This window comes from Apodemus sylvaticus, chromosome 22 (genome assembly GCF_947179515.1).
Source record: "Apodemus sylvaticus chromosome 22, mApoSyl1.1, whole genome shotgun sequence".
Taxonomy (NCBI): Eukaryota; Metazoa; Chordata; class Mammalia; order Rodentia; family Muridae; genus Apodemus; species Apodemus sylvaticus.
Window position 1 is genome coordinate 13,410,921 of NC_067493.1, and position 27,690 is coordinate 13,438,610.

The 27,690-nt window shown below is 42.6% G+C and overlaps 1 protein-coding gene across 3 annotated transcripts; it reads left to right on the top strand.

Moving 5' to 3' along the window:
• The first annotated feature begins 7,334 nt into the window (after positions 1-7,334).
• On the top strand, positions 7,335-20,891 carry Rnf6 (ring finger protein 6). Of its 3 annotated transcripts, none has more exons than XM_052167750.1 (5): positions 7,335-7,650; positions 8,257-8,339; positions 11,022-11,217; positions 12,580-12,675; positions 18,112-20,891. In XM_052167750.1, the coding sequence occupies exons 3-5, from the start codon at positions 11,040-11,042 to the stop codon at positions 19,857-19,859; spliced, it is 2,022 nt and encodes a 673-aa protein (XP_052023710.1). In that variant the 5' UTR covers positions 7,335-7,650; positions 8,257-8,339; positions 11,022-11,039; the 3' UTR covers positions 19,860-20,891. The 3 variants fall into 3 exon arrangements, with proteins under 3 accessions (XP_052023710.1, XP_052023706.1, XP_052023707.1); XM_052167746.1 differs by having other exon boundaries at positions 7,335-7,582; XM_052167747.1 differs by lacking the exon at positions 7,335-7,650 and adding an exon at positions 7,791-7,917.
• Positions 20,892-27,690: the final 6,799 nt, after the last annotated feature.

Below are 27,690 nucleotides of genomic sequence, written 5' to 3' on the forward strand. Positions count from 1 at the left end.
AAAATTTCTCATCTTTCATCTGACTGCATCTGTCATGAAGTTCTCGGGCTTGCACGTGCTAGGCAAGCATTATACATCCAGCCAAGTAAAACTATTTTTGCTTCAGTTAAGATTGGACTCTGTTAACTCAAAAATAGTTATCACTTGAAGGACATAAAAGTTTATTGTTGAACCAAATATGAGTGATCATGGCTTAGAGACACAGATTTAAGTTACCACAAATTCCAACTTGGTAACAGTTTAATGACATCTTTATACCACGAGGAAAAAACTTAGTGAAGGGGGCTGGGGAGATGGTTAGATTGATAAAATACTTTCCACGTGTTGTAATTTGATTTCTGTTGCTGTGATAAAACACTGTGACCATATACAACTTGGGGAGGGAAAGATTTATACCAACTTACAGGTAACAGTCTGCCATCAAGAAGCCAAAGCACCTGTTTAAAAGAAAGTCTTTAAGCCATCCATGTTTATGTATGTATGGTATGTTCTCAAGGTTCCATGACAGACATCAATCTCTAGGCTTCAGACACGGAGATATGCACACATGCTTCCACTTGCACACATGTGTGCACGCACAGGAACACTTACACACTCAGGGAGAAAAATTAGCAGAAACATCAAGTAGGCTGTTGATAGAAAACCAAGACTGTGTCTACTACAGGCCTTACATGCCCTCTAATGGTAGTTCTCAGTTGTGGGGTTAGTAGGAGTTAATGGTCTGCTTCTGTGTCCCTGGAAGTTTTAACTAATATGAAACTGTTAGGTCACTTGCTGTCTTAGTTTGGGTTTCTACTGGTAGAACAAAACACCAAGACCGAAAAAATAAGTTGGAGAGGACAGGATTTATTCTGCTTACACTTGCACATCTCTGTTCGCCACCAAAGGAAGTTGGCACAGGTACTCAAGCAGGGCAGGAACCTGGAGGCAGGAGCTGATTGATGCAGAGGCCACGGAGGGGTGTTACTTACTGGCTTGCTTCCCCTGGCTTGCTCAGTTTGCTTTCTTATAGAGCTCAGGACACCAACCCAGGGATGGCACCACCCACAATGGGCCCTCCCTGCTTGATCACTAATTGAGAAAATGCTCCACAGCTGGATCTCCACTGATGCTTCTTTCTCTACTAGAGGCAATGACTCTAGCTTGTGTCAAGTCAACACACAAACCAGCCACAGAGGTAAACAATAAATAGTCTTTCAGGCTAAAATAGCCCACTTTCGACCTGTGGACTTGTGACATCCTGGCTCTCCCTAGTTGTGGAAGTTTTTGTTTTTGTTTGTTTGTTTTTTAATTTATTTATTTTATGTCTATGAGTACACTTTAGCTGTTGTCTTCAAATATACCAGATGGGGGCATCGGATCTCATTACAGATGGTTGTGAGCCACCATGTTGTTGCTGGGAATTGAACTCAGGACCTCTGGAAGAGCAGCTAGTGCTCTTAACCGCCGAGCCATATCTCCAGCCCGTTTGTGGAAGTTTTATTCAGTCTCTCCTGTAAAATGTTTTGAGGTGCTGATTTTTTTCTGGGAACTTTGGTTGACAGCTCCCCCTATTGGTCAATCATCACATAGTGGCATATGTGGAGGTCAAATGTGTCCCTAGAAGCTGATAAAGACAATGAGTAGGCAAGAAAGCCAGGGTTCAGGGAAGCCTGGGGGTGAAGGGGGAAAGAGAGAGAGAGAGAGAGAGAGAGAGAGAGAGAGAGAGAGGGGGGGGGCACTAAAACATTATGGAAAGCCAAAAACAACACCTGGTCCAAGTTTGATTTTCCACCTTCCCACACCTGATATAAAATGTGAAATATAATAAGGATATTATACTTACAAATAAAATAATCCAGAATGGGACTGGAGAGATGGCGCAGTGGTTACGGACATTTACTGCTCTTACGTGGGAGCTAGGTTTAGTTTCCAGCACCCACATGATGTTTCACAACCGATTGTACTCATGATCCAGGGGATCAGCACTCCCTGCTGGCCTCTATGGGCACTGGGAAACATGGTGCACTTACATATAGAGAGGCAAAGCACTCATAAAGAAAATGAAAAAAGAAATGTAAACAATAATCAAGAATGCAGTATAGTGCCAGGCAGTGGTGGCACACGCCTTTAATCCCAGCACTTGAGAGGCAGAGGCAGGAGGATCTCTGAGTTCAAGGCCAACCTGGTCTACAGAGTGAGATCCAGGACAGCCACGGCTACACAGAGAAACCCTGTCTCAAAAAACCAAAAAACCAAAAAAAAAAAAAAAAAAAAAAAAATGCATTATGGCCCCAAAAAGTAAATGTGACAGAGAGGAAGTCAGGTCTATTCACCAGACAAAACTCGTAATTTTAAACGAAATGGACCATATATTTCCCTTATGTTTACAGTGATTTTCACTCTATGAAATGTTTAATTGGATGCTTATAAATGTTTAGATCTTTTAATTTTGGTAGATTTTAAAAGCCAATTTTGTTTTATAACTATAACCTCATATAGAGTGGTTAGTTCTCATTTAGATGGGATTGGTCTTAATATCTAAATCACTCTAACTTTTATTTGTGGGTAACAATTTGATCTGTCCAGTTATCTTAGTACTGGAACAAATTTTAGTTTGGGGAAGTAGGTGGGGAAAAAACACATTACAGATGAAACTGGACAATAATATAAACTCTAATTCCAATTTAACAAAAATTGCATGGGAATTGGGGAGGCTGTTATATGTACAAAAATATGAAGTCTGACTTCTGAGAAAGCAGGATTCCATAGGCTTTGTAAGCATAGTTAACTACATTATTAAATACTTTTAAACTTTTAAAAAAGTTATTTACATAATCAAATCTTACCTTTTTGTTTTGTTGTGTTTTGTTTTGTTGTTTTTGTTCTTTCGAGACAGGGTTTCTCTGTATAGCCCTGGCTGTCCTGGAACTCACTCTGTAGACCAGGCTTGCCTCAAACTCAGAAATCCGCCTGCCTCTGCCTCCTAAGTGCTGGGATTACAGATGTGCGCCACCACCGCCCAGCATCAAATCTTACTTCATTTATAGAGGCAAGTGGATCTTTAAGTTTGAGTCAACCTGGTCTATGGAGAGAGTTCCAGGACAGTCAGGACTACATAGAGAAACCCTGACTCAGGCAGTGGGGAGTAGATTGTTGAGTTCAATTTCTCAAAATTTCTTCTGATACAACCTCTAACATTTTCTTACCAATTTCCATTGATCTTTAATAGCTCCTTTTAACTTCAATATAGTGAGCTTGTCAATTTTTGTTAACTACCAATTCCATAGCTTCTTTTGTAATGGAAGTTTTGTTGTTTTTGTAAAGGCAGTCAAAGGAGGCTGCCTTTTCATTTTTAAATTCTCTGGGACTTTTAGTTTTGTGTGTGTGTGTGTGTGTGTGTGTGTGTGTGGTGTGCTCTCTCTCTCTCTCTCTCTCCAATTTTGGATTAAACGTTTCAATGAAGAGATGCATAAAGCCAAGTTATCTTTATTTCCCCATCTTCCAAATGCATACAAATTAAACTAACAAGATTATCAAACATAAAACCAGCTGGAGTGCCGCATGGCAGCTTTTCTCTGAATAGTTCTTCCTTCCATGAATTAGACACGGGAGGAGGAGCAGAAAACAAAAGAACAACCCAAATGTCCTGAAAGCAAACAAACTGAACCGGGCACAGGCAGAAACCAAACGAAACAGATGACTTTAAACAAACAAAGAGCTCCCAAAGCAAACAGGGGGAAGAGTGAAGTAACCAGCCAAAGAGGATCCTTACAACCAGCTCAAAACAAAGCAAACCCCCACCAGATCTAGGCCCCAGAAAAAACTCACCAGCATTCCCCAGGAATCAACACCAAACAGTTGGCACAAGTAGCCCATCCTGGCACCAAGCCAGTGACTCCTACAATGAAATTGGATCATCTTTGGGGGCTCCACATTCAGCCACCAAAACCCCTTAATGCAAAAGCAGCTCTTGACTCAGAAAGAATAAGAAATAGTTTGTCCTGGAGCCAAACGTGAGTGGCCATGGCTTGGAAAGACAAATTCCAGTTACTCCTGAAAGAATAGAAAATATAGCCTAACTCCAGCCTTCTAAGGAGCCCCAAACACTTCATATTCCAGAGCCCACCCTTTGTTTAAGAGCTAGCAGAAAGGCCTTGAATAGGTGATCCTGGCCCCATAAGGTAACTGGAAATGAGCTAAGCTTATCTTGCTTCTGTAAACTGCTTAAGCCATTACCTATCCAGGAGTTCACGCAGCTATAGACATCCAAGAAAATAGGAAACTAATTGGTCCACTAAGTGTGGGCTCCGATAATTTAAACTGATTAGCCTAAAAACTATGGAGTGGTACAAATCGATTGGCTCGCATTTTGCAGGCTCTCCATGCTAAGAAGTGATCGGTTTGTGATTCGAGGGCTTTGTCATAAACTTATAAAAGCTGTCGCAATTCGGCACTCGTGGTCCACAGTCCTCTAACCCTGCAAGGTGTATGGCTGTGGAACCCAGAATTCTGGAATAAAGAAATCCTCATGTTATTGCATCGAGACCGTTTCTCTCGAGTGATTTGGGTGTTGCCTTCCAGGGCGTGGGGTGCTGGGGCACCCTCGGGTTTTTTGGGGCGTCTTACACTACAAATACCATGTTCCATAGCAGTAACAGATTCATGATGGGTTTTTGGATTCTTTTTTGTTTTGGTTTGGTTTTTTTGTTTGTTTGTTTGTTTGTTTGTTTTCTGAGACAGGGTTTCTCTGTATAGCCCTGGCTATCCTGGAACTCTGTAGACTATGCTGGCCTTGAACTCAGAAATCCGCCTGCCTCTGCCTCCCAAGTGCTAGGACTAAAGGCATGTGTCACCACTGCCTGGCTCATGGTGGTTTTATAGTAACAACAAAGAAAATAAAATCGAGATGCTTTCAAGATAGCTTGAAGGATAAGCTAAATCTGGTTGCACACGCCTTTAGTCCCAGCACTCAGGAGGCAGAGGCAGGGGCAGGGGCAGGGCAGGGGCAGGGGCAGACAGATCCTGAGTTCAAGGCCAGTCTGGTCTATAGAGCCAGTTTCAGGATAGCCAGGCTACCCAGGGCTACCCCATCTTGAAGGATGAAAGGAAGGAATGAGGAAGGATGGAACAGAGGGAAGGAGGAAGGGAGGGAGGGAGGGAGGGAGGGAAGGAGGGAGGGAGGGAGGGAGGGTAGAAGTTGGTGTTAACTGCCAGACAGAGCCGGGTGGTGGTGGCACACACCTGTAATCCCAGCACTCTGGGAGGCAGAGGCAGGCGGATTTCTGAATTTGAGGCCAGCCTGGTCTACAGAGTGAGTTCCAGGACAGCCAGGGCTACACAGAGAAACCCTGTCTTGGAAAAAACAAAATTCAAAAAAAAAAAAAAAAAAAAACCAAAACAAAAAACAGGCAGATTTCAGAAAAGCAGGGGAAGTATGTGCTACAGGCCACAGATGCTATCTGCTGCTTACATTATTTTGAGTTGGTGGAAGCTAAGGGACTTTCCATAAGGCCTAACCTGCTAGTTACAAGGATATTAGGTTACACACAGACATGGGCAATAAGTGGCTATTTTGGGGGGAATTAGCCCAGGCCTATTTGGCGTCTACCAGTAACACAGTCAAAGAAGTTTTGATCAATCTGTCTTGTAGAATGTTTAACATGTCCCTGGAGGGGAGGGGAAACTTCAATTCACAAGTCCCATTTCCAGTATTAAAAAGAAATGGAAGGGACTTCAGGTTAAGGTGAAAGATGAGAGAGCTGTCTTTATGTGTACCTCTGAAAGACAGTGCCAGAATAAGGGGAAAAATTAGACTTCCTCATCTTAGTTAAGGTTTCTATTGTTGTAAAAAGACACCATGACCAAGGCAAGTCTTATAAAGGAAAACATTTAATTGGGGCTGGCTTGCAGTTGTAGAGGTTTAGTCCATTATCATCATGGCGGGAAGCATATGTGCAGTGTGCAGGGAGGGAGAGGGAGCTGAGAGTTCTACATCTTAATCCATACACAGACAGCTAGGAGGAGACTGTTTTATCCTGGCTATCGCTAGAGCATTTAAAACCTCAAAGCCTTGCCTCCACACTGACACACTTCCTCTAACAAAGCCACACCTACAAATAGTGCCACTCCCTATGGCCAGGCATTCAAACACAAGGGTCTATGGAGGGGGTGGAGGGGGTGGAGCGGCATTCTATTCAAACCACCACAATCCCAAATAAAGATATACAAAGAAAGCTTTAGAAATTCATGAAGCAATCTCAGATACTGGAAAAGACAAAAACAAAGATGGGCTACACAGAGAAGTGAGCCTAAGGTTGCCTTCATCATGTAGTTCCTGCTGAGGTTGGGGGAAGGGACTGCAGCAATAAAGCTACTTCCAGAAGGTGAGTCAGAGGAAAGTCTGGTCCTCAGAACGAAATAAAAGAGACATACAGAAATTTTTGGATGAATATTAAAAGAGAGGGGGGAGAATCACCAAGCAGGACACCCTAAATAAAACCCAACCCACTTTAAAGCCTTTGGTCTCCCCAACTGGGGGCACTTTTCTACAGGAGATATCTGTAACATTTGCCAATAAACCTCAGTTTAATGTTTACCATCCTTCTATGTTCTAGATATTTAACAGACGGGGAGTGGGGAGGGGGAACTCTCCTGCTAGACAGTATCGCCTTATACTTAGCATCAGTAAGTGAAACTACTAGTTTCACTGATGCTAAGCTAAGGCTTGCAACATCCCGGTAACCAGGCATCCTGCAAATATGGTAGCACATTCCTGAGAAGGGCAAGAAGCTCACAAGCTAAAAGGCCTGCCTGGGCTATATGAGACCCCGCCTCAAAACAAAACAAATTCACGCATTCGTGAAATTATGAATCACAGCAGTATGCAAGTATTAAAATGTCATTAAGCTGATTGGGGTGTCAGGAAATGGCCCTACCAGGACCACAAGAAATGGCTAGATAAGTCTGGTGTTGCATAATGAAAAAAGAAAATTGAGAGGGAGGTGATGACTAGGGACAGCGGGAGAGAAAGAACGTGAATGGTTACTTAGTATTGGGAATTTCAAAATGCTTTTTCATCACAAGCACTCGACATTTAGTTTCCTCGTCCCAGTGAACTACCACAAGGGAATTACTCAAACTGGGTAGTTACACCGTGGGAGTAAAGAGCAATCAACACCTTGACAGATGCGTTTTTCGTCAGACTTTGTCAAAGGACTTTGAAATATGAAAAGAGGAGCTGGCATTTCTGAGGCGTGGAAAGGCGGCTCCGCCTTCGGGACGAGAAGCGGCCCAGAGCTCTGAGCGCCTAGACCGGAATCCTTGACAGCCGGACCTGCGCACTGCAGATGCGGAACTCAGCGCCGCGGCTCGGCTTCCGGCGAGCGCCGTTTCCAGACGCACCGGCAGGGTCGGCGCAGACGGTGGCGTGTCTTAGTTCTCCTAGTGGTGGGAGAAGGCCGGAGATTGGACGGTCCTCTCTTAGCTTTCTCTCCGCCAGGTCGACTCCGAGCAGCGGCAGAGGCTCTGAGCTTCGCGCCTCAGAGGACGTAGCGGCCTTCGAAGGCTCCGCCGCAGAGCCTCCCGCCCCCTCGCCGCCGCGGTGAGGACAACCCGCTGGAGGTGGGGTCGGGGGGAGGGGGCGCTGCGTACACCGGGAAGGGTCATTTGGTGAGTCTCACTACTACTTCCGGGAGACGCCTCGGCGGACGTGCTAAGGGGTGGGGACCGAGAGGGGAGAGGCACTTATCTCTTATCCGATTGGCTTATTGCTTGCTGGTTGAGCTTTTCTAGTTGCTGATTGGCCCCAAAGCCAAATAGGTCGCAGGGGAAGCGTTACTTGAGGCTAGATTGAGGTGAGATTGGTTGGGTTGCTGAGTCCAGTGTATTGGAGTAGGGACTTCATCTTAACCCCAGTCCGAGGCCTCGATGAACAGGGTAAGGAAAAGAACCGGTAACGGGATAGTGGGGGCGGTTGGCAACGAAGTGAAGGCTTAGAACTAAACTAACCTAACTTCCTCACCTAACCCTCGCTGCACCCGGACGGGAACGTGATACGAAGGCCTCTGAGAAAGGAGGAGGCGCAGTCCTCCGAGCAGTGGAGGCCTTCTGGGAGGTTTTTTGTTATCTAATTGTATGAGGCTCTAATTTCCTAGATAAAGGTATAACAGAACCTTCTGGAGATTTTAGCTTTGGCTTTTCCGAGACCACTAGGTGTTCCAGGGCTTCAAAGAGGCAGTTTGCTGAATAATTCAACTTTTGTTTTTATGACTTCAGATGAGCAGCTCCCAAAAAAGGCACAAACATCAGAAGCATGGATACAGTCTGGTCTGTTAGAAGAATGTTCAAAGGAAAATAAGGTATTCATTTGGCTTACGTATGGTTAGTTAATCCAAGAATATTGCCTTGGAGGAGAAGATCTTGGGGTTTGAATATCTTAAGGAACTTGGCTTTTTGTTGTTGTTGTCACCAGATTTCTACATATTAAACATCTGTTTTAAAAATTAAGTTTCTAGCCGAGCGGTGGTGGCGCACGCCTGTAATCCCAGCACTGGGAGGCAGAGGCAGGCGGATTTCTGAGTTCGAGGCCAGCCTGGTCTACAGAGTGAGTTCCAGGACAGCCAGGGCTACACAGAGAAACCCTGTCTCAAAAAGACAAAAAAAAAAAAAAAAAAAAAAAAAAAAAATCCAAAAAAAAAAAAAAATCAAGTTTCTGCTGTGACCACCAAAAATGTTCTTTTCTAATAATAGTTACTGATTATACTGCAAATGGAAAACCTTGACTTTTTGATATTATTAATTGACATCTTGAGTTAATCTTGCCTCCCCAAAGGTGTGTGTGTGTTCCTGACTGTCCTAGAACTCACTCTGTAGACCAGGCTGTTCTGGAACACAAAGAAATCAGTCTGCCTTTCTCCTGAGTGCTAGAAATAAAGACATGTGTTACTACACCTAGTTTCCTGGCTGATTTTGTATGTCAGCTTGACATAGGCTGGAGTCATCACAGAAAAAAGAGCCTCAGTTGAGGAAATGCCTCCATGAGATCCAGCTGTAAGGCATTTTCTCAATTAGTGATCAAGGGGAGAGGGCCCAGCTCCTGTCTGTCAGTGGTGTCATCCCTGGGCTGGTAGTCCTGGGTTCTACAAGAAAACAGGAGGAGCAAGCCAATAATCAGCACCCCTCCATGGCTTCTGCATCAACTTCTCCCGCCACGATCTTGACCTATTTGAATTCCTGTCCTGACTTCTTCAGTGATGGAAGTATAAGCCAAATAAACCCTTTCCTCCCCAACTCGGTTTTTGTTCATGGTGTTTCATCAGAGGACTAGAAACCCTAAGACAACTAGCTAGCTTTGCATTTTAATATTAGGGAGGGTTGTTTGTTTTTGTTTGTTTGGATGTTTTGTTTTGTTTTTGGCTTTTTGAGACAGGGTTTCACTGTAGACTAGGCTGGTGTTGAATTCAGGATTCTCCTGCTTCTGCCTCTTGAATGCTGGGACTAAAGGTGTGGGCCACCATCTTCCTGGCTAGTTTATTTTTAAAATATATCTGCTAGTCAAATACATGTGTCCAATCTTATAATAAAGAATTCACATATAAACAACAAAATAACTTTTAGGAGCTAGTAGGTCTATACCTTTGCTTTAACAGTTATCACTGAGTCAGACACAATTCTACACATATATCTCATATCTGAGTATTAAATTGATAATCTTTTTAAATATTTTCATTGTCTCTCAAATTATGTCTAAAAGCCTTCATCATGTTAAAATTTTAGGCTTGAATAATACACATTCTTAATATGCAGAGGGTTCTTTTTTATTTTTATTTTTTATTTTTTTTATTTCTTTTTTATTTTTTTTTGGATTTGCTTTTTTCAAGACAGGGTTTCTCTGTAGAGCCCTGGCTGTCCTGGAACTCACTCTGTAGACCAGGCTGGCCTTGAACTCAGAAATCCGCCTGCCTCTGCCTCCCAGAGGGCTGGGATTACAGGCGTGCGCCACCACCACCCAGCTTATGCAGAGGGTTCTTAAGTGCATCCCAGGACAGTTAGGAATATAAAATGGCCTCCACTGTCTCATTGTACTTTTTTGAGATGAAAATAATTTTTGCCTACTATGCCTGCTGAAGACTCAGAGTTGATCTCTCTGAGACTGAAAACCAAGAAGAAACAACACACCGTGCATGGCTCTGAGGATTGAGGAAGCACATAAGAACTCTGGCTGTCTGTATCAGGCCCTCCTTCAGCCTGGAATGGTTAGCCTCAGGAATTTCTTTTTCTCTTTTTTTTTTTTGGTCTGATACAGGGTTTCTCTGTATAGCCCTGGCTGTCCTGAACTAACTCTGTAGACCAGAAATCCTCCTGCCTCTGCCTCCCAAGTGCTGGTATTACAGGCATGTGCCACTACTGCCTGGCACCTCAGGAGTTTCTGATTGTGGGGATGTGATGATGTGATGGTTTGCATATGTTCGTCTCAGGAAGTGTCACTATTAGAAGGTGCGGACTTGTTAGAGGAAGTGTGTCACTGTGGAGGCAGGCTTAGAGATCTTCCTCCTAGCTGCCCGAGGATGCCCAGTCTGTTCCTGGCTTCCTTCAGACCGTGCCTGCCTGGATGCTGCCATGCGTCCGCCTTGATGATAGTGGACTGAACCTCTGAACCTGTAAGCCAGTCCCAGTTAAATGTTTATTTAATTTATAAGACTGGCCTTGGTCATGGTGTCTGTTCCTGGCAGTAAAACCCTGACTAAGAACTAAGACAAGACGCTACATGTAAATGAGAAGTAGATTTTCTACTTTGATGAGATGAGGAAAGGTAACACTGCTTCTTAAACTCTTAAGAATATCAGTTCAGTAAGTCTCTAAAGGTAGTTATGAATTACAATTGAGGAAATTGTTAGTGGCCTATATCATGAGTTCTGGGCCAGCCAGGGTTACATAGTAAGAGCTTAACTCAATAAACCAACAACCAAACCAAAACAAAAGTACGAAGCTATGTTTAGCTCATGACTGATGCATTGAATTTATACATATTCTTTAAACAGGAAACTAGAAGTCTCAGGATGAATCCATCCAGATCTAGATCAGGTGTTAGTGGAGAAGAGATCTCATTTCAAGAAAATGAGAGAAGATGGCAGCAAGAGCGGCTCCACAGAGAAGAAGCCTATTATCAGTTTATTAATGGGCTCAATGATGAAGATTATCGGCTAATGAGAGACCATAATCTTTTAGGTACCCCTGGTAAGAAATGGGCAAAGGGGGAAAATTGTTTTTCTATTATTGAAAGGAGGGATTTTAAAGTAAAGAGAGTGCCTCCCTTTGAGTACTGTGTCTGAGAATTATTCAGTATAACAAAATCACTACCCATTGTGTTTGATAAATACGTGAGAATACTGGATATATGGGCATACACACAAGCCAGACTTAAAGAGCCAGTGTGCATAAGCATGATTCTCACCCTCCACTGCCAGCCCTCACGCAGACAGGCTTGGGATTGAAACCTAGGGTTTTGTGCATGTTAGGGAATGTTCTGTCATTAACTCTTGTTTTCGATTTCTCTTAGATGATATTTGTACAAATAAAATGTTATTTGAAATTTAATTCTTTTTGTTTTTTTGGGGTTTTTTTGTTTTTTTGGATTTGGTTTTTTTGGAGACAGGGTTTCTCTGTATAGCCCTGGCTGTCCTGGAACTCACTCTGTAGACCAGGCTGGCCTCGAACTCAGAAATCCGCCTGCCTCTGCCTCCCAGAGTGCTGGGATTACAGGCCTGCGCCACCACCGCCCAGCTGAAATTTAATTCTTAACTTATTTGAAGTGTTAACATTCAGCCAGATAGTGACCAACCAAAAGTCCTATGTGGTCTATACATTTTTTTTCAGTTCACTTTATAGGAATCTAGCTGAAATGTGCCTGTCTGTGTGCTTGTATATTTGTATGTCGGTGGCTCATATAATAAAATACTGGGATAGAATTCAAGCACCAAGATTTGAACATTTCCCTAAAACTACTCCCTAATTTTCTTTTTAACTCTTAAGAAACAAACTCTACATGAGTGCATCTCATCCTTTTGTTTAAAACTTGTTTTATTTTTCGATGTTTGTCTGCTGGTGGTGGGAGGTGGGGTTGTGTATGTGAGGTAAAGGCCCAAGGAGGCCAGCAGAGGTCCCAGGTCCTCGGGTCTCCTGGGGCTGGCATTGAGAGGTAGTTGTGAGCCACTCGGTATGGGTGCTGGAGACTGCTGAGCCACCTCTCCAGCCCTAACTTACAGGTTCTTACTGAGAGGTTCTGGTCACCAAAATTACTCAAGTTTAAATCTCAGATTTTAATGGAATATTAATAAATGAGATACAACTAAATAGATGTGTATTTGTATCAAATATTATTCAATTTATAAACCATGGAAATAATAAAGGATTGTCTTCTGTAGGTTAAATTACATTTTGTGTGTGTGTGTATATGTGTGTGTGTGTATGTGTGTATGTATAATGGCAATGAGTATTTATCTGTACAAGACAACCAGTAGGTATCTTTTTTCTCCTCTATGTGGTTCTCATAAAACTTGGTTATTTATTTTTTAAATGAGTGCTCTTTCATTGTTTCAGGAGAGATAACATCAGAAGAGCTACAACAGCGCTTAGATAGAGCAAAGGAACAACTGGCATCTCAGCCTGGCTCGGACAGTGGTACGAGTGATGGAGGTACTGTGGCCTGCACTGCTGCAGTGGGCCTGTTTACCGTTTTGATGTGATCTTCATTCAGATAATGTGTGTTGCTAAGAGCAGTCTGCTTAGGGACTAGAGAGCAGAGAACAAGCTGAGAAGTATTTCACATACATAGTTTGCCTTCAGTAAGTTTATGGATACAAAATAGTAAATGTATATTTTCCTTTCTTCCAATCTTCCTGAGACAAACCAGGGCCTTATATGTTCTTGATAAATCCTCTACCTTTGAGCTACATCCCCTAGCAAAATAAAATTCTTTCTAATAATTACATAAGCATACTACATTGTTTTTATATTGATGTGACTTAAAATGTATACACAGCTTAATACAAACAGACTGACAGGAAACTGTTTGCTGCTCTGTTTTGTCAGTTTGCTTGCTTGTTATTTTAGCAAGCAAACACTAATCATATAAAAATTCTAGCAAATACAATAAGCAAAACACTAATGAAAACCAATTTAAACTAATGGCAACTATAGAGTTAAAAGCAAGCCCAACTTTGGGACCCCCTCTTTCTGTTCTACCTCCTCTCCCAGAGACATTCATCTTTAAGGAGGTTGTTACAAGTCAGCTGACTGAAGGTTTTTTGTTCTACCTGTATAGAATCTGTGGGTAGTTCCCAATTTCTCAGGGAGACAAGTAATGTGATTTTTAACATCAAATTCAGAAAGTGAGATTTCTTAAGAAATCACCTCCCTAAAGCCTTTCTGCCCCTAGTATTCACCATCTCTGCATACATTTTCCCTGTGTGCCTTTCCACGCCCTCCTTTCTGCTCTTTCTCCCCTACCCACCCAGCAGCTCTCTTCCTGTCTTCCGCTCTTGGGTACTTGAAGATAAACACACACAACCTATTTCTCTGGATAAATAGATTTTTTTTTTTCTTTAAGTTTATGACAAAGGTTTAAGTTCCCTGTTTACAACTGAGTGGTATTTGAGTAAGCCTAAGATCCCTGGGTTTATAAAATAAAAGCATGAGAAAGTAAGAGGAATAATGGGAAACTTGGATTATCCTCTCAATATAAACACTTGCTGGCTGTTACTTTAAATGTTAAGACAAGTCTAGTGATGCAGATATAGGAAAGTTATCAAGAATTTATATATATATATATACACACACACATATACATATCATGTATATATATGTGAATATATTCATGTATATATGTGAATATATATATATATCCCTTATAAATAAAAACCTTAAATCTTTTTCAAAACCTATCTTAAAGTATACCAAACATTACATAAACCTTTAAAATATCTATCACTTACTTTAAATAAATCTGTCTTCATAATGCAGTTGTAAAAGCTAATCCCTTCTCAAGGAAAAGCTGCTAGCCCAGAAAACTGTAGGGAACCTTCCTTAGCAGCCTTTCTGAAGTCTCCCTCAGCAGCAAAAACCCAACTCAGCTGTACCTTGATCTAATACAGCCAGTGCCTGTTTTCAAGTCCTCTAACAGGATATTTAATATTTAATTTAATGCCTCTTTTTCACAGTGAAACTCTTTTAGGCTTGGTCTTCTTTTTCTCTTTTCACCCTTTGAAGTAGTATTGCTGTTTTGTAAATTATGGTGTTTGTTGAATAGCAATGAGGATAGAAGAATTCAGATTCCCAGTTTAGAAGTGGAGGCTGTGAGCACCAACAATATACATGATGTAAGATTAACAATTACCAGGTAAGAGTAGCAAAAATATTCCTCTTCTGGCTCCTGCCCATTAGTCAAGTCTGAGGAAGGAGACAACCTTTGACATGTGTCTTTTGGGGCAAAGTCCATCCCACTGACTGTTCAAGTGAAGCAATTTTAGAATACAAACAAGTTGCTCTTTTTCAACTTGATCAGGTTTGAGTGGTGCTCTTAGGGTAGCTCCTCCACAGTGGTTATGTCCCACTCAGCAGCTAGGAAACAGACTGGCCGGAGGCATCCATCCATTCAACCAGTGCACAGAGATCATCTGTGTAAGGACACTGCCCACTCCGTTCCTTTGGCAAGGGAATAGATTGCCCTAGGGTAGAACATAACCATTTTCAGTACTGTTTGTGTCTTAGTTCTTGTTGTCTGTCTTCTGTTTTGTTATCAGAACAAATCTTGTTTCAGAAGAGAGTTTGGGTGTCTCAGTTCCCTTTCTGTCCATTGCACTTGGTGATCTCCTCCCAGAGTCTGCTGGAATTCTGTACTGAGGACCTCTGGTCCTGAGGGCGAGGGGGCTGATTGGTTTTGTTTTTAATTTTTTGTTTTTTATTTTTTGTTGAGAAAGCTTTAAATACTCCTTCCAGATCACTGCTAGTTATTTATCAGTTTAAATTGTTTTATCTTGTTTTTTTTATGACCCATTAATTGTTTTTCTGTTTTTTTTTGTTTTGTTTTGTTTTGTTTTTTAATTTGGATTTTCAAGACAGGGTTTCTCTGTGTAGCCCTGGCTGTCCTGGAACTCACTCTGTAGACCAGGCTGGCCTCGAACTCAGAAATCCGCCTGCCTCTGCCTCCCAAGTGCTGGGATTAAAGGCGTGCGCCACCACCACCCAGTTCCATTAATTGTTAATATTATGTTTCGTCTCCATGAGCTCTGTACTTTCTGTGTTTCTCTTACTCTTGATAACCAGCTTTATTTTGTAATACATAACATGGGATGTTATTTCAATTTTCCTATATTTACTAAGGTGTGCTTTGTGTCCTACTATGTGCTCTATTTTGTACAGAGTACCATGAGCTACTGAGAAGAATATATATTCTTTTAAGGTTTGGTGGAATTTTCCATAGATATAGTTAGGTCCATTTGATTTATGATTGTCGCTACCAATTCCATCCAGCGGAATAAGGGAGACAACACGGGAGACTCTTCTCAAAGCAGTTTATTCAGGAAACCTTATATCAGGAAGCCCCCCCCCCCTTCCTAGCCTGCGCTGCCATGGTACCAAGTATCGGGCATAGGCCTGGGGGATTAAAAAAAAAACCACAGACACGGGTCATTCTGCAAGGAGAATGCCCAAACCTTATTGAGAGACCAGCAATATATATACTAGAGGCCAGGGAAGGGAACAGGAAAAATCAATTATAGTCATAGGTCAGGCACCTGGGAAGTCTGTACCATACCGGGCAGGAAGGCAGGAATCAAGCTAAGCCACTGGATGTTTTGCTCTCAAGAAACCTATGCAAACAGCTCAGCTGGGGTCGTTGAGCCAAGCTCTCTGGTTCCCAACATATGATGTTATTTAATTCTATTACCTGTTTATATTTTGTCTGGATGACCTGCTTGTAGATAGGAGCACATTATTGAAACCTCCCATTATCACTGTGTTGGGTTAATCTGTAGCCTTACATATTTAAAGAGATTTATTTACTTATGTATATGAGTACACAATTGTTCTCTTCTTTATCAAACAGTTTTGCTGGGTATAATATTCTGGCATATATGATCTTTCAGAACTTGGGTAATGTTTTTCTGAAACTTGATCCAGGAACTTGATTCCTGTGAGTGGCTTGCCTTTCTGTGACTTAGGCCTTCTCTCTTACAGCTTCAACACCCTTTCCTCAGCCTTCTCTTCTAGTGTTTTAAACTGGAATGTTTTGTGTTATTCCTCTTTTGCTCTTGTTTTTTAAGCGTGTCTCTAAAGATTTGGGGAATTTTCTCCTGTGGTTTTATTGAAAATGTTTTCCATGCTTTTGACGTGGAATTCATTTCCTCTATGCCTCACTCCCTTCTCAATGCCTGTAATTTATAGTTTCAATTTATTTGATGGTGTCCAAAGATCCTACATGTCTGTTCATGCCTTTTTTTTTTCATTTCTAATTTTTTTTGAGTGGGTGATCCAATTCCTCGAGGTACTCTGCCTTCAAGTCCTGATACTACTGTCTTCTACTGTCTTGTCCAAATGGTCTACTCTGATTGTGAGGCTTTCCCTGAGCTTTTCTTTTTTCTTTTCTTTTCTTTCTTTTTTCTTTTTTCTTTTTTTTTTTTTTTTTTTTTTTTTTGGATTTGTTTTTTTCCAAGCTCTGGTCCTGGAACTCACTCTGTAGACCGGGCTGGCCTCGAACTCAGAAATCTGCCTGCCTCTGCCTCCAAGAGTGCTGGGATTACAGGCGTGTGCCACCAACACCCGGCTCCACTGAGCTTTTCATTTAACTACTTTTTCACTTCAGCTTCATTTCAGATTAGATTTTGTTTACTCTTCTGTCTCTTTTTCAGATTCTATTCTGGTTTGTTTCATTTAGCTATGTGTTTGTATATTCTGGGACTTCTGTTTATTCTGTTTATTCCTTCTACTACAAACAAAAACTGCTACTACCAGTTCATTCAAGTATTTATCCTTGTCCTCTTTAAATTCTTTGAGCTCTTTGTGTTTAGTTCTTCTTTTGACTTTTTTGTGCCTGAAAGTGTTTCTCCTTGGGACCATTGCACTGATGGGATTCCCAGAAGTATTGTGCATGTGGGGGTGGGGGGTTGTTGTCTTTTTGTTGTTGTTGTTTTGTTCTTGTTTTTTTAGCAGACATTGTCTTTCTTTTTGTTTTTGTTTTATAGCTTAATTTTGCACTGACCCATGAGCATCTAGGATTAGGTTGTTAGATATGTCTTGCTGTGTGTTTTCAGTACCCAAGGCCAGAATCACAAGTTGGTCTGAGTTCCGGAGGGAGTTCTGAGGGAGTGGAGCAGAAGGGAAGAGGTTCCTCACTACATCCCCTGTTAGCCTGCGTGTGGATAGAGGTGGCTGGTGGGGTTCTGAAAGCAGGAGTGGGGGTGGAGCCAGGTTGAGGAGAAAGGTTGCCTTACCAAGTTGGGGCTGCCGAGTGGTACAAATGGCCAAGGGGAGAGGTTGCTTTATGGGTTCCCACAAATCTGTGCTAGACCTTGTGGAGGGAGTCTGCTGATAAACGTTTCTGAGTCTAGAAAGTAGACTTTTTCTTTAAATGCGAGTGCGCGTGCCTGTGTGTGAAGACAGTTTGTGTATAAGGCAGTTTTTCCACCACATGGGTCCTGGGGTATCCAACTCAAGACAGTTAGGCTTGGCAGCATGTGCCAACATGGGCCCGACATTTTAATTTCTTTAGTGTGCTTTTAATAAACTTTTAGAAAGCTTGATTTTTTTTTCATTTTTTCATTCATTAAAATAATGCAGAGCCTGAGTTTAACTCAGCACAACTGTCTTTCTTGCAATGTTTTAATAAAGAACTGAAGTCTTATTATAGAAATTGACTGGGCTGGAGAGATGGCTCAGCAGGTAAGAGCACTGACTGCTCTTCTGAAGGTCCTGAGTTCAAATCCCAGCAACCACATGGTGGCCCACAACCATCTGTAATGAGATCTGATGCCCTCTTCTGGGGTGTCTAAAGACAGCTGTAATGTAATTACATGTAATAAATAAATTTAAAAAAAAAAAGAAATTGACCTTAAATTGATTTGATTCACATTTCAGACTCAGAAAACCTTAGAGCACATTCAGATGAGGCTTCTCTGCTGCGATGGCTGAACACCTTTCGGCGCTCTGGAAACGTGACTCGAAGTGGGCAGAACGGGAACCAAAGCTGGAGGGCTGTGAGTCGAACAAACCCCAACAGTGGCGAGTTCGGGTTTAGCCTGGAGATCCACATAAACCCCGACAACAGAGGTCCTGAAACTCATGGAGAGGACTTTACGGACACTCCTCTGTCAGGTGTTAGCAGAGAACATAGGCAGCAAAGACCATCAAGTCCTGTGGCTAGGCGAACCAGAAGCCAGACCTCCGTGAGCTCCAGTGGCAGTGTCTCTAGTGTTCCTGGGGGCAGGCGTGGTGCAAGGAGGCAGGGTTCTGTGCAAGGGTCGTTCGCAGCACTGGGAAGGCTAAGGAGTGGAATTGGAACATCACTTGGCGTTCCCAGAGTTAGTACCCCTCGCACTGATGTTATTAACACTCACACAAACCAGTCAGATGGTAGTACTCTCAGGCAAAGTGGACGGCAGCGGTTTGGAGCAGCACATATTTGGGAAAATGGGGCTAGAAGTAATGTTACAGTGAGGAACACAAACCAAAGATTAGAGCCAATAAGATTACGTCCTGCTTTCAGTAGTCGAAGCCGGTCCCCCATTCAGAGACAGAATGGTACTGTGCATCATAATTCCCAAAGGCAGGGTAGGCCGATACAACAAACGGGTAGAAACAGGTCTGTTAGGCACAGAGGTGTAACTCAGGTCGTTTTAGAACAAGGTAGAGAACGCAGAGGTACTGATTATACCCCGTTGTCCAACTCAAGACTTGTGTCAAGAATAACAGTAGAAGAAGGAGAACCCAGCAGGTCCTCAGCTGCTACACAGCGCCATCCAGCAATTACACTAGACCTGCAAGTCAGGAGGATTCGTCCTGGAGAAACTAGAGATAGGGATAGCATTGCAAATAGAACCCGATCCAGGGCAGGACTGGCAGAAAGTACTGTTGAGAGCAACAGTGGGGGCTTCCACAGGACAATTTCTCATTTAGAACGGTCAGGGGTCCGAACATATGTGAGTACCATTACAGTTCCACTCCGGAGGATTTCTGAAAATGAGGTGGTTGAGCCATCCTCTGTAGCTCTAAGGTCAATTTTAAGACAGATCATGACTGGGTTTGGAGAGCTGAGTTCTTTAATGGAGGTGGAGCCTGCATCAGACAATCAAAGTGATGGTCAGCGTTTACCAGAGGTATACCTAGAACTGAGTAACGGAGATGCAGCTGATGACAGTGGTCAGCATGGGCGAGCTTCCTCACAGGCCAGTCAGGCCCAGGAGGACAGTGCTGAAATGCTAGATGTGAGGGAGCCCACCCCGCCACAGGCTCGCACCAGTGGCTACAGAGGTAGAAGGCAGTTACGAAGGGCAGACGATGTGGTCGAGGCTGGAACATTACCCATTCTGCGCCTTGCTCACTTCTTCTTACTGAATGAGGGTGATGATGATCCAATTCGTGGTCTAACCAAAGAGCAGATTGACAATCTTTCTACCAGGAGTTATGAGCAAAACGGGGTTGACAGTGAGTTAGGTAAAGTGTGTAGCGTGTGCATCAGTGACTACGTGGCTGGGAACAAGCTCCGGCAGCTGCCTTGTCTGCATGAGTTTCACATTCACTGTATTGATCGCTGGCTGTCGGAGAACTGTACTTGCCCTGTCTGTCGGCGACCTGTCTTAGAATTCGGGGCCACAAACAGTGGGTGAGAGATGGGGTCTGCCCAGTGCTGGGTGTTACTGGAGCCTCATAGTCAAACACTTTTCTTGAGTTACTTGTGATGAAGTAACCAAGACAAAAAACCTATCAGATTATAGTTTGCACTATTTTTTGTGTGCTTTTTTTTTTTTTAAACTTGTTACAAAGAGTTTGTTTATATAAAAAATTTAAAATGCAGATGTTAAATTATCCAAAAGTAAAGAATAGTTAATATTGCTAGAACCAAATAACCTTTAAAATGTTTTTATTTTGGTAACTGTCCTGCTAAGCACTTTTGTATCTGCACAATTCAGTGTGCTAGGGATCTTGAGGCTTTCTCCTAATACTGCAGTAGGTTTGCTGGGATTTCCCAGTTGGAGCTCAGTGCTTCATTTAGACACTGCTGTCTGAGTCTTTGTAGACAGTTAGGCTGAATGTCTGCTAGATATACTTAAGTTACTTGAAATGATAATTCAACATGTGGCACACTGTATGTGTGTATGCAGGTATGTAACTGTGGGAACATACTCAGGCTGAAAACTATAAGCTTGAGACTTAAGCTTTGGGGCTTAGAGAGACTGCATATGGCACAGTGGTAACAGTGATAAGATCATCTCTAAGAGGAAGTAAATTAAGATACAGTTTTAAGATAGAGATTGTTTACTGAAGCGTGTCTGACAATCTGACTTACTAGAGAGCAAGCTATAATAATGAACCTAGTATTTCTTTATTCATGGAATGTGGAAATTTTATGACAGTTTGTTCGTCTTTTTTTGTGATTTTTTTTTTTTTTAGAAGTACAAATACTTCTTGGGGTTAGGTAGGGTTTACAGCATGCTTGATTTCTCAAATTTAGTTTTAAAATCTAAAATACTTTAAAGTCTATAAAGTAGTGAAATGCATAGAAAATATGTAAATTTGGATGCCCAAAAGCTCCAAATAAGATAAAAGCCTTTAAAAGAACATAGAGTTTATATAAACACAAAGGATGCATTAAAGTCTATTTCTACCAGTAAACATTAAAGACTCTGTATGTAAGCTTATTTCTCTGTGTCCACTGTGGCTTACTTATCTCCAGATCCTTACACTAGGTGGCTAGTGTGGTGGCAAGGTTCACTCAGTGACAGCAGATCACGTCTCTGTCTTCATGGAAAAGACATCTGCTCGTAGAAGGAACAAATCAATTTTTATTTTGATGTTTGCTTATGAATGAATATGTGATAAGGTCTCATTTGTGTGTGTGTGTGTGTGTGTGTGTGTGAGAGAGAGAGAGAGAGAGAGAGAGAGAGAGAGAGAGAGAGAGAGAGAGATAGTACCACTCAGGCAACTCACAAGAAAACATTTCATGTCAAATCCTGAGAGGTTTAGAAATGCCTTCATATTTAGCTTTTCTTTCAGTCATTGATCACATTCAGTTCATTAGGTTAGTCACATGCCTAGAAATAGCACAGGGTGCATTCACCAAAGTGAAAGATTTCTGTAAAAGTTAGGGCTTTGGGGCAAATAACTTTTGCAGGTTTCTCATGAGTCCAGGAAGGTTGATTTGGGCCTGGTTTGAAGACGTTTATATTATCAGACTAATTAATGGATTATCATTTCATTTTGTAGCTGTTAGATGACAACAATTATCCCTTGATGATTTTAGCATCGGGAGTTTTTCATGTTTAAGGAAGATTGCTCTAATACCTCATATAGGACAGCAGAATGGAGAGACGTGGCAACAAACCAGAAAAGGAGCTGTTAAGGAAGTCAGGGCTGTGGAGATGGCTCAGTCAGTCAGTCAGTCAGATGCTTGCCAGGAGACCACAAGGAATGAGTTCAGTCCCAAGCAACCATGTAAAAGCTGGGTGTAGTAGTGCATGTCTGCACTCCTAGGGCTAGGGGAACAGAGACAGACAGATCCCTGGGAGTTACTGGCCACCCAGTCTCACTAAATTGGTTCAGTGAGAGATCCTGTCTCAAGAATAAAGCAGAGAGCAATTGAAGAAGGCACTCAGTTGACCTCTGACCTCTACATCATGTGTGTGAACACACAGGAAAACAAAAGCCAAACCACATACCTTCATTTTGTCAGTTCAGCTTGTTAGTTACAAGCTGATAACAGTGGAACCGGAAAGAAGGTGTTCCATCTTTTCCCCAGAAAGGCATTGTTTGGTGTCAGATTCATGAACTAGCTACCACCTGAGAGGAGGAGGAGGTGCTGTCACACACAGATACTGGGAAACCAGGCCATGGACAAAGACTCAGTGAGCTCACACATACATTCCGTGTGTCCTTTATTTTTTTTTAAATATTTATCCATTTTATGTATATGAGTACATTGTAGCTGTACAGATGGTTGTGAGCCATCATGTGGTTGCTGGGAATTGAATTCAGGACCTCTGCTTGCTCCAGCCCCTCTCTCTCCAGCCCAAAGATTTATTATTATATCTAAGTACACTGTAGCTGTCTTTAGACACACCAGAAGTGGGCATCAGATCTCATTACAGATGAGCCACCATGTGGTTGCTGGGATTTGAACTCAAGATTAGTCAGTGCTCTTAACTGCTGAACCATCTCTCCAGCCCCTTGGTGTGTCCTTTCTATGGACAGAAAGGAGATCCAGCATTCATCTTCTGTGGGATGGTGGAAGTTTTACCTCCTCTGTCCCAGTTAGTTGAGGAAATGGCGAGAACAAATAAAGAAGTGAGACTAGGAAAAAGAAGCCGGGCGGTGATGGTGCATGCCTTTAATCCAAGCACTTAGGAGACAGAAGCAGGTGTATCTCAGCGATCTAGGCCAGCCTGGTCTACAGAACTTGTTCTGGGACAGTCAAGACTATATACAAAGAAACCATGTCTTGAACCACACCCCGCCCCCCCTCAAAACAAAACCAAACAATGTGTCAGCCACTAGGCAGACACTTCAAAACACAAAACTGGTATTTTGTTGGACTTGGGTTTTATTGGTTTTGAAAGAAGGTCCCTTTATAAGTCAATCTGGTTTTATCTTTGTAGTCTATCTGTATCAGTTTCCTAGGTACCAGGATTGCTGACATGCCCTCCTGACGCCCAACTTGACTTAAATCTTCTTCAGGATATGATGCTTTTAACACTGTTAGAAGGTGGTTCAGTTAGGTGCTTGAAACACAACAGGATGGGTACTGTCTGGAAGGCACTGGTGTGGCTGAATGAGTTTGATACATTCATATTGCAGTGAAGAACAGGAAGGGTTTTCTATAATACTTCCATTCATTTCCCAGGAAACAAAGCTGGTATATCCAAAGGCTATGGATCTATTATAATTTCTATTTAGTAATGATCATGTCTTTTGTGAATCTAATGTAGAAAGAAGCAAGTGGCTGGGCGGTGGTGGTGCACGCCTGTAATCCCAGCACTCTGGGAGGCAGAGGCAGGCAGATTTCTGAGTTCGAGGCCAGCCTCGTCTACAGAGTGAGTTCCAGGACAGCCAGGGCTACACAGAGAAACCCTGTCTCGGAAAATCCAAATCCAAAAACCAAAACAAAACAAAAAAAGAAAGAAGCAAGTGATTGGCTGAGGCTCTAAACTAGACTACAGCTATTTTGCAGACTTACATTTTGAGATTTGAAGCTTCCTGACTGCTCTTCCATAGATTTACACCCCTTTAGGATCTACTTGTGTCTTTGGATTTTTCTCATTTTATCTAATACTGTTGTGACCCTTCCTTGATTACCGTTTTTTGTTATTCTCCTGTCAAAATTGTGGTGGTTTGAATGAGAGTAACCCCTCTAGACTCGCACTGGAATGCTTGGTTCTCAGTGGGGTGGACTGTTGGGAAGGATAAGGTGGAGTTTTGTTGGAGAAGATGTGATAATGGCCTTGTTAGAGATCTGTCCCTGGAGTGACTAAGGTTTCAAAGGCTCACACTGGATCCCCACCTCCACTCCCCCACCTGCCACCTCTGCCTGTTGTCTGTGGATCAGGATGTAACCCTCAGCTACTTCTGCACAGCCCCAGGCCTACATGCTGCCATGCTCCCACCATGGTGATAATAGACCAAGCCTTTGAAATTGTAAGCAAGTCCCCAGTTAAATATCCATCCTTTATTACTCGAAGAGTTGCCTTGGTTATGGCATTAGAACACTGTATGCACCAGAGTTACCTGATTATGGTCAGAGGGAATGTCAACCAGGCCTGGTCAGAGGGGATCTCAGCAAGACTGAGGCTGAGACAAGATTATTGCAAGCAATTAGACTTAGTATACCTTTACCAGAAACAGAATACCAGGGTACTTGCCAGGACACAATGATATTTACAAGCTGTACAGAGTACACAAGGTTAATGTCTAAGCCTAATTGTTTAGCTAAACTTCTGCATGCTTCACTGATGTCTAGGGAATGTAGACACTCAAGTGTCCTGAACTTTTCACGACCTGAGGGAGTGCCTCAGGTTCTCAGGAACTGGAAGACACACAGTGCCCCAGGAGCCATGGACTCTAACCTGAAAGCCCTATGATGCATGCCTCTCAAGGCCCTAGATCAGTCCAACTGCATACTTTCTGCAGAACACTAACACAGATAGTTAACATGAATCCATAATCCAAACATGCAGAGCTCTCGGTTATTTTTAAAGATACACTTATTTTTTTACCTGCATACATGTACATGCCTGGAGTCCTTGGGAGCCAGAGAAAGACACTGGACTCCCTAAAACTAGAGTTACAGTCATCAGGAATATGTGACCAAAAAGGCCCCTGCCCTCAGGTAGTAAGTATATCGATAAAGCTAGTTCATGTCTAAGTCCCTGATCTCTAGACTCCATTGTTCTCATGGGGAAAATATAATTTAAAAAAAAAAAAAACATTTTTTTCTATTTTGATTAGGACTATAACAATGAGAAAATCATACTCGAAATGTAAGTGGTTTTATTTATTTGTTTTTAAGGGGTAGGGTAGCCTGGGTTGTCCTAAAACTCAATATAGACCAGGCTGACCTGGAATTCAAGAAATTTACCTCTGCCACCAAAATGCTGGGATTAAAGGTTTACACCCTGTACCAAACCCCCAGCTGGTTTGGGCTCCATATTAAATAAGAACCTGCTTATGGATAAATGCCTTAAATGTCCAGAGAGCAGATGGTACCCTTGGATGAGTCACCAGCTGCAGAGATACAACATCCAGAAAGAGGAAAGAGGACCAGCGTTCTCTGTCCTCAGTGAGATTTGCCTGAACCTTCAGATACCACGCCCCCCTGCGTCATGTCTCAACAGAATGGAAACACTTTCTAATTATATTATTCAGGGTTCTCTAGGGTAACAGGACTTGTAGAATGAATCTCTCCCTCCCTCCCTCCATTTTATTTACATATGTGTGTGTAATTTTATTAGATTTTCCAGAATGACTTACAGGCTTTAGTCCAGCTAATCCAACAATGGCTGGCTGTGAACAGAAAGTCCAAGATTCTAGTTTACAAGGCTGGGTGTCTCGGCTGGTCCCAGACTCTAATGACAGTACAGGCATAGACTTGCTGGCAATGAGAAGGTAAAGATCAAAAACTTACTTCTTCACACTTGTCTAGGCTTCCAGCAGGAGGAGTGGCCCAGCTTACATAGGCATCTTCCTGATCTTCAAGATCCAGATTAAAGATGAGTCTTTTCCCAACTCAAAAGATATGGATTAAAGTCGTGTTTTCCTACCTCAAAGACTGGATCAGAAGTGGTCTTCCTACTTCAAATTAAGCAAAATTTCAAAAATAAAACGTGTTCCTACCTTGAGGTAGAAAGAATGTAAAAGCTGGAAGCCGAGGAGAAACATCACTCTCTGGACTCACAAACACAGGAGTTACATAGGATCAAGCCAACCAAAATTCCCCCAAAGATTTGGAAGTTGCCCTCTAGGTCCCACCCCTTCCTGAGGAACTGTTGGCAGTTGGTAGTTGCTAGGGAAGGGAGAACCATTCTGCTTCCATGCTGTGGCCACTGGTGAGTTTTTCAGTGGATGGTCCTACACCAATACACATGAGGACAGCACTTGGGCTTAAATAGAGTCTTACTAAATGACACAAAGTCGTGAAGGGATGTATTGGGCACTTGCCTGGCATGATGGATTGTTCCACTAAGCTGAGTCAGAATAAACCACTCCTTGAGGTATTTTTGTTAGGTATTTTTGTCACAGAAACCAGGACAAATACCCTAGCTGTTAGTAAAATATGACAGAATTTTTCCTTCAAGGAAAAAAAAAAGATTCTGGTGAAACCAAACAGGTAGGAAATGGTTTTCATGTTTGTCCTGCAAACGTTTCACTTTAGTGGAGGAGTATGCAGACATAGACAGTGTCTCTCTCTCTCTCTCTACTTCCCCTAAACTCTGCTTCAACCAGAAAACAAAAAGTCTCTGTGCTGGCTAGTTTTGTGTGTCTACTTGACACAAGCTGGAGTTATTACAAAGAAAGGAGCTTCAGGTGAGGAAGTGCCTTCCTGAAATCCAGCTGTGGGGCATTTTCTCAATTAGTGGTCAGAGGGGGGAGGGCCCCTTGTGGGTGGTACCATCCCTGGGCTGGTAGTCTTGGGTTCTATAAGAGAGCAAGCTGAGCAAGCCAGTAAGAAACATCCCTCCATGGCCTCTGCATCAGCTCCTGCTTCCTGACCTGCTTGAGTTCCAGTCCTGACTTCCTTTGGTGAACTGCAATGTGGAAGTGTAAGCTGAATAAACCCTTTCCTCCCCAGCTTGCTTCTTGGTCATGATGTTTGTGCAGGAGTAGAAACCCTGACTAAGACAGCCTCTTTTAGCAATCATAATCAAACAGATGTTGCAAGACCTCATGAAGCCACTATATGTGGGGCTCCTAGTGGACATGGGTGACAACTTGAAATGCAAAGCAACTAATCATCAGAAGAAAATAAGAGGATACCAAAGCCCGGCAGTGGTGGCACACACCTTTAATCCCAGCACTCTGGAGGCAGAGGCAGGCAGATTTCTGAGCTTGAGGCCAGTCTGGTCTGCAGAGTGAATTCCAGGACAGCCAGAGCTACATAGAGAAACCCTGTCTCGAAAAACCAAAACCAAACCAAAACAAAAAACCAACCAAACAAAAAAGAAGATACCAAAGATAACACTGCTAGAAACAAATGAATAATATTCAAAACTTATGTGGAATAAGTACAAGAATTTAAGTGTCCTTCAATAGCTATAATAGTAGTAGTTTTTGTCACAAAGCTAGTATGGAGGATATTATAAAATCAGGAAGAATGGAGAAGAGCAAGTTATACACTTTCCCAGATGCTGTTTACACAGCAGAATAAACTGCAGAAGAAGCTATAGAACACAATTCTACCATGCACTCCCAGTGGCCATCCTCACCGCTAAACAGTGTGCTTCCAGATTGGGTCCAGATACAAATTCCTAGGCAGAGATCCAGAATCAGTGGGATGGGATAATTTGATAATCAGTTTGCTTTGTCATAGATGACACAGCACTGGGGGCACGAAATACTTCTTTGTGGCTGCCCTGCAGGCTCTGGACACACACCGCTGTGCTGCCACACATGTCTTTCTGAAATTTGGCAGAAATGCTTCCATGCATGGACCCCACCCATATGTCCTGGCACCCTCTTCCCTCTGGGCTTATTGATCCACACACCGTGCAGCATCATGGGAAAGCTTTCTGAGACTCTGGCCTTGGAGTTCTGTGTGTTCCATGATCAGTTGAAGAAAATCCATTCAGTTCTGGAAGCAGAAAGAAATGTCAATGATCGACATTTTGTTGGGAGTCAGACTTGAATGAGTACAGAACTTCACCTCCCTTCTCTGAGAATATTATGGGCCCCTGAAGTCCACAAGTGTGGCTTGAGTCACCAATGAATAAAAGCATCTACCAGCAAGCCTTG

Coding starts and splice junctions, on each gene's coding strand:
- Rnf6 (XM_052167750.1), top strand. CDS start 11,040: ATGAATCCATCCAGATCTAGATCAGGTGTTAGTGGAGAAGAGATCTCA. Junction 11,218..12,579: donor TAATCTTTTAGGTACCCCTG/GTAAGAAATGGG, acceptor TCATTGTTTCAG/GAGAGATAACATCAGAAGAG. Junction 12,676..18,111: donor CAGTGGTACGAGTGATGGAG/GTACTGTGGCCT, acceptor TTCACATTTCAG/ACTCAGAAAACCTTAGAGCA.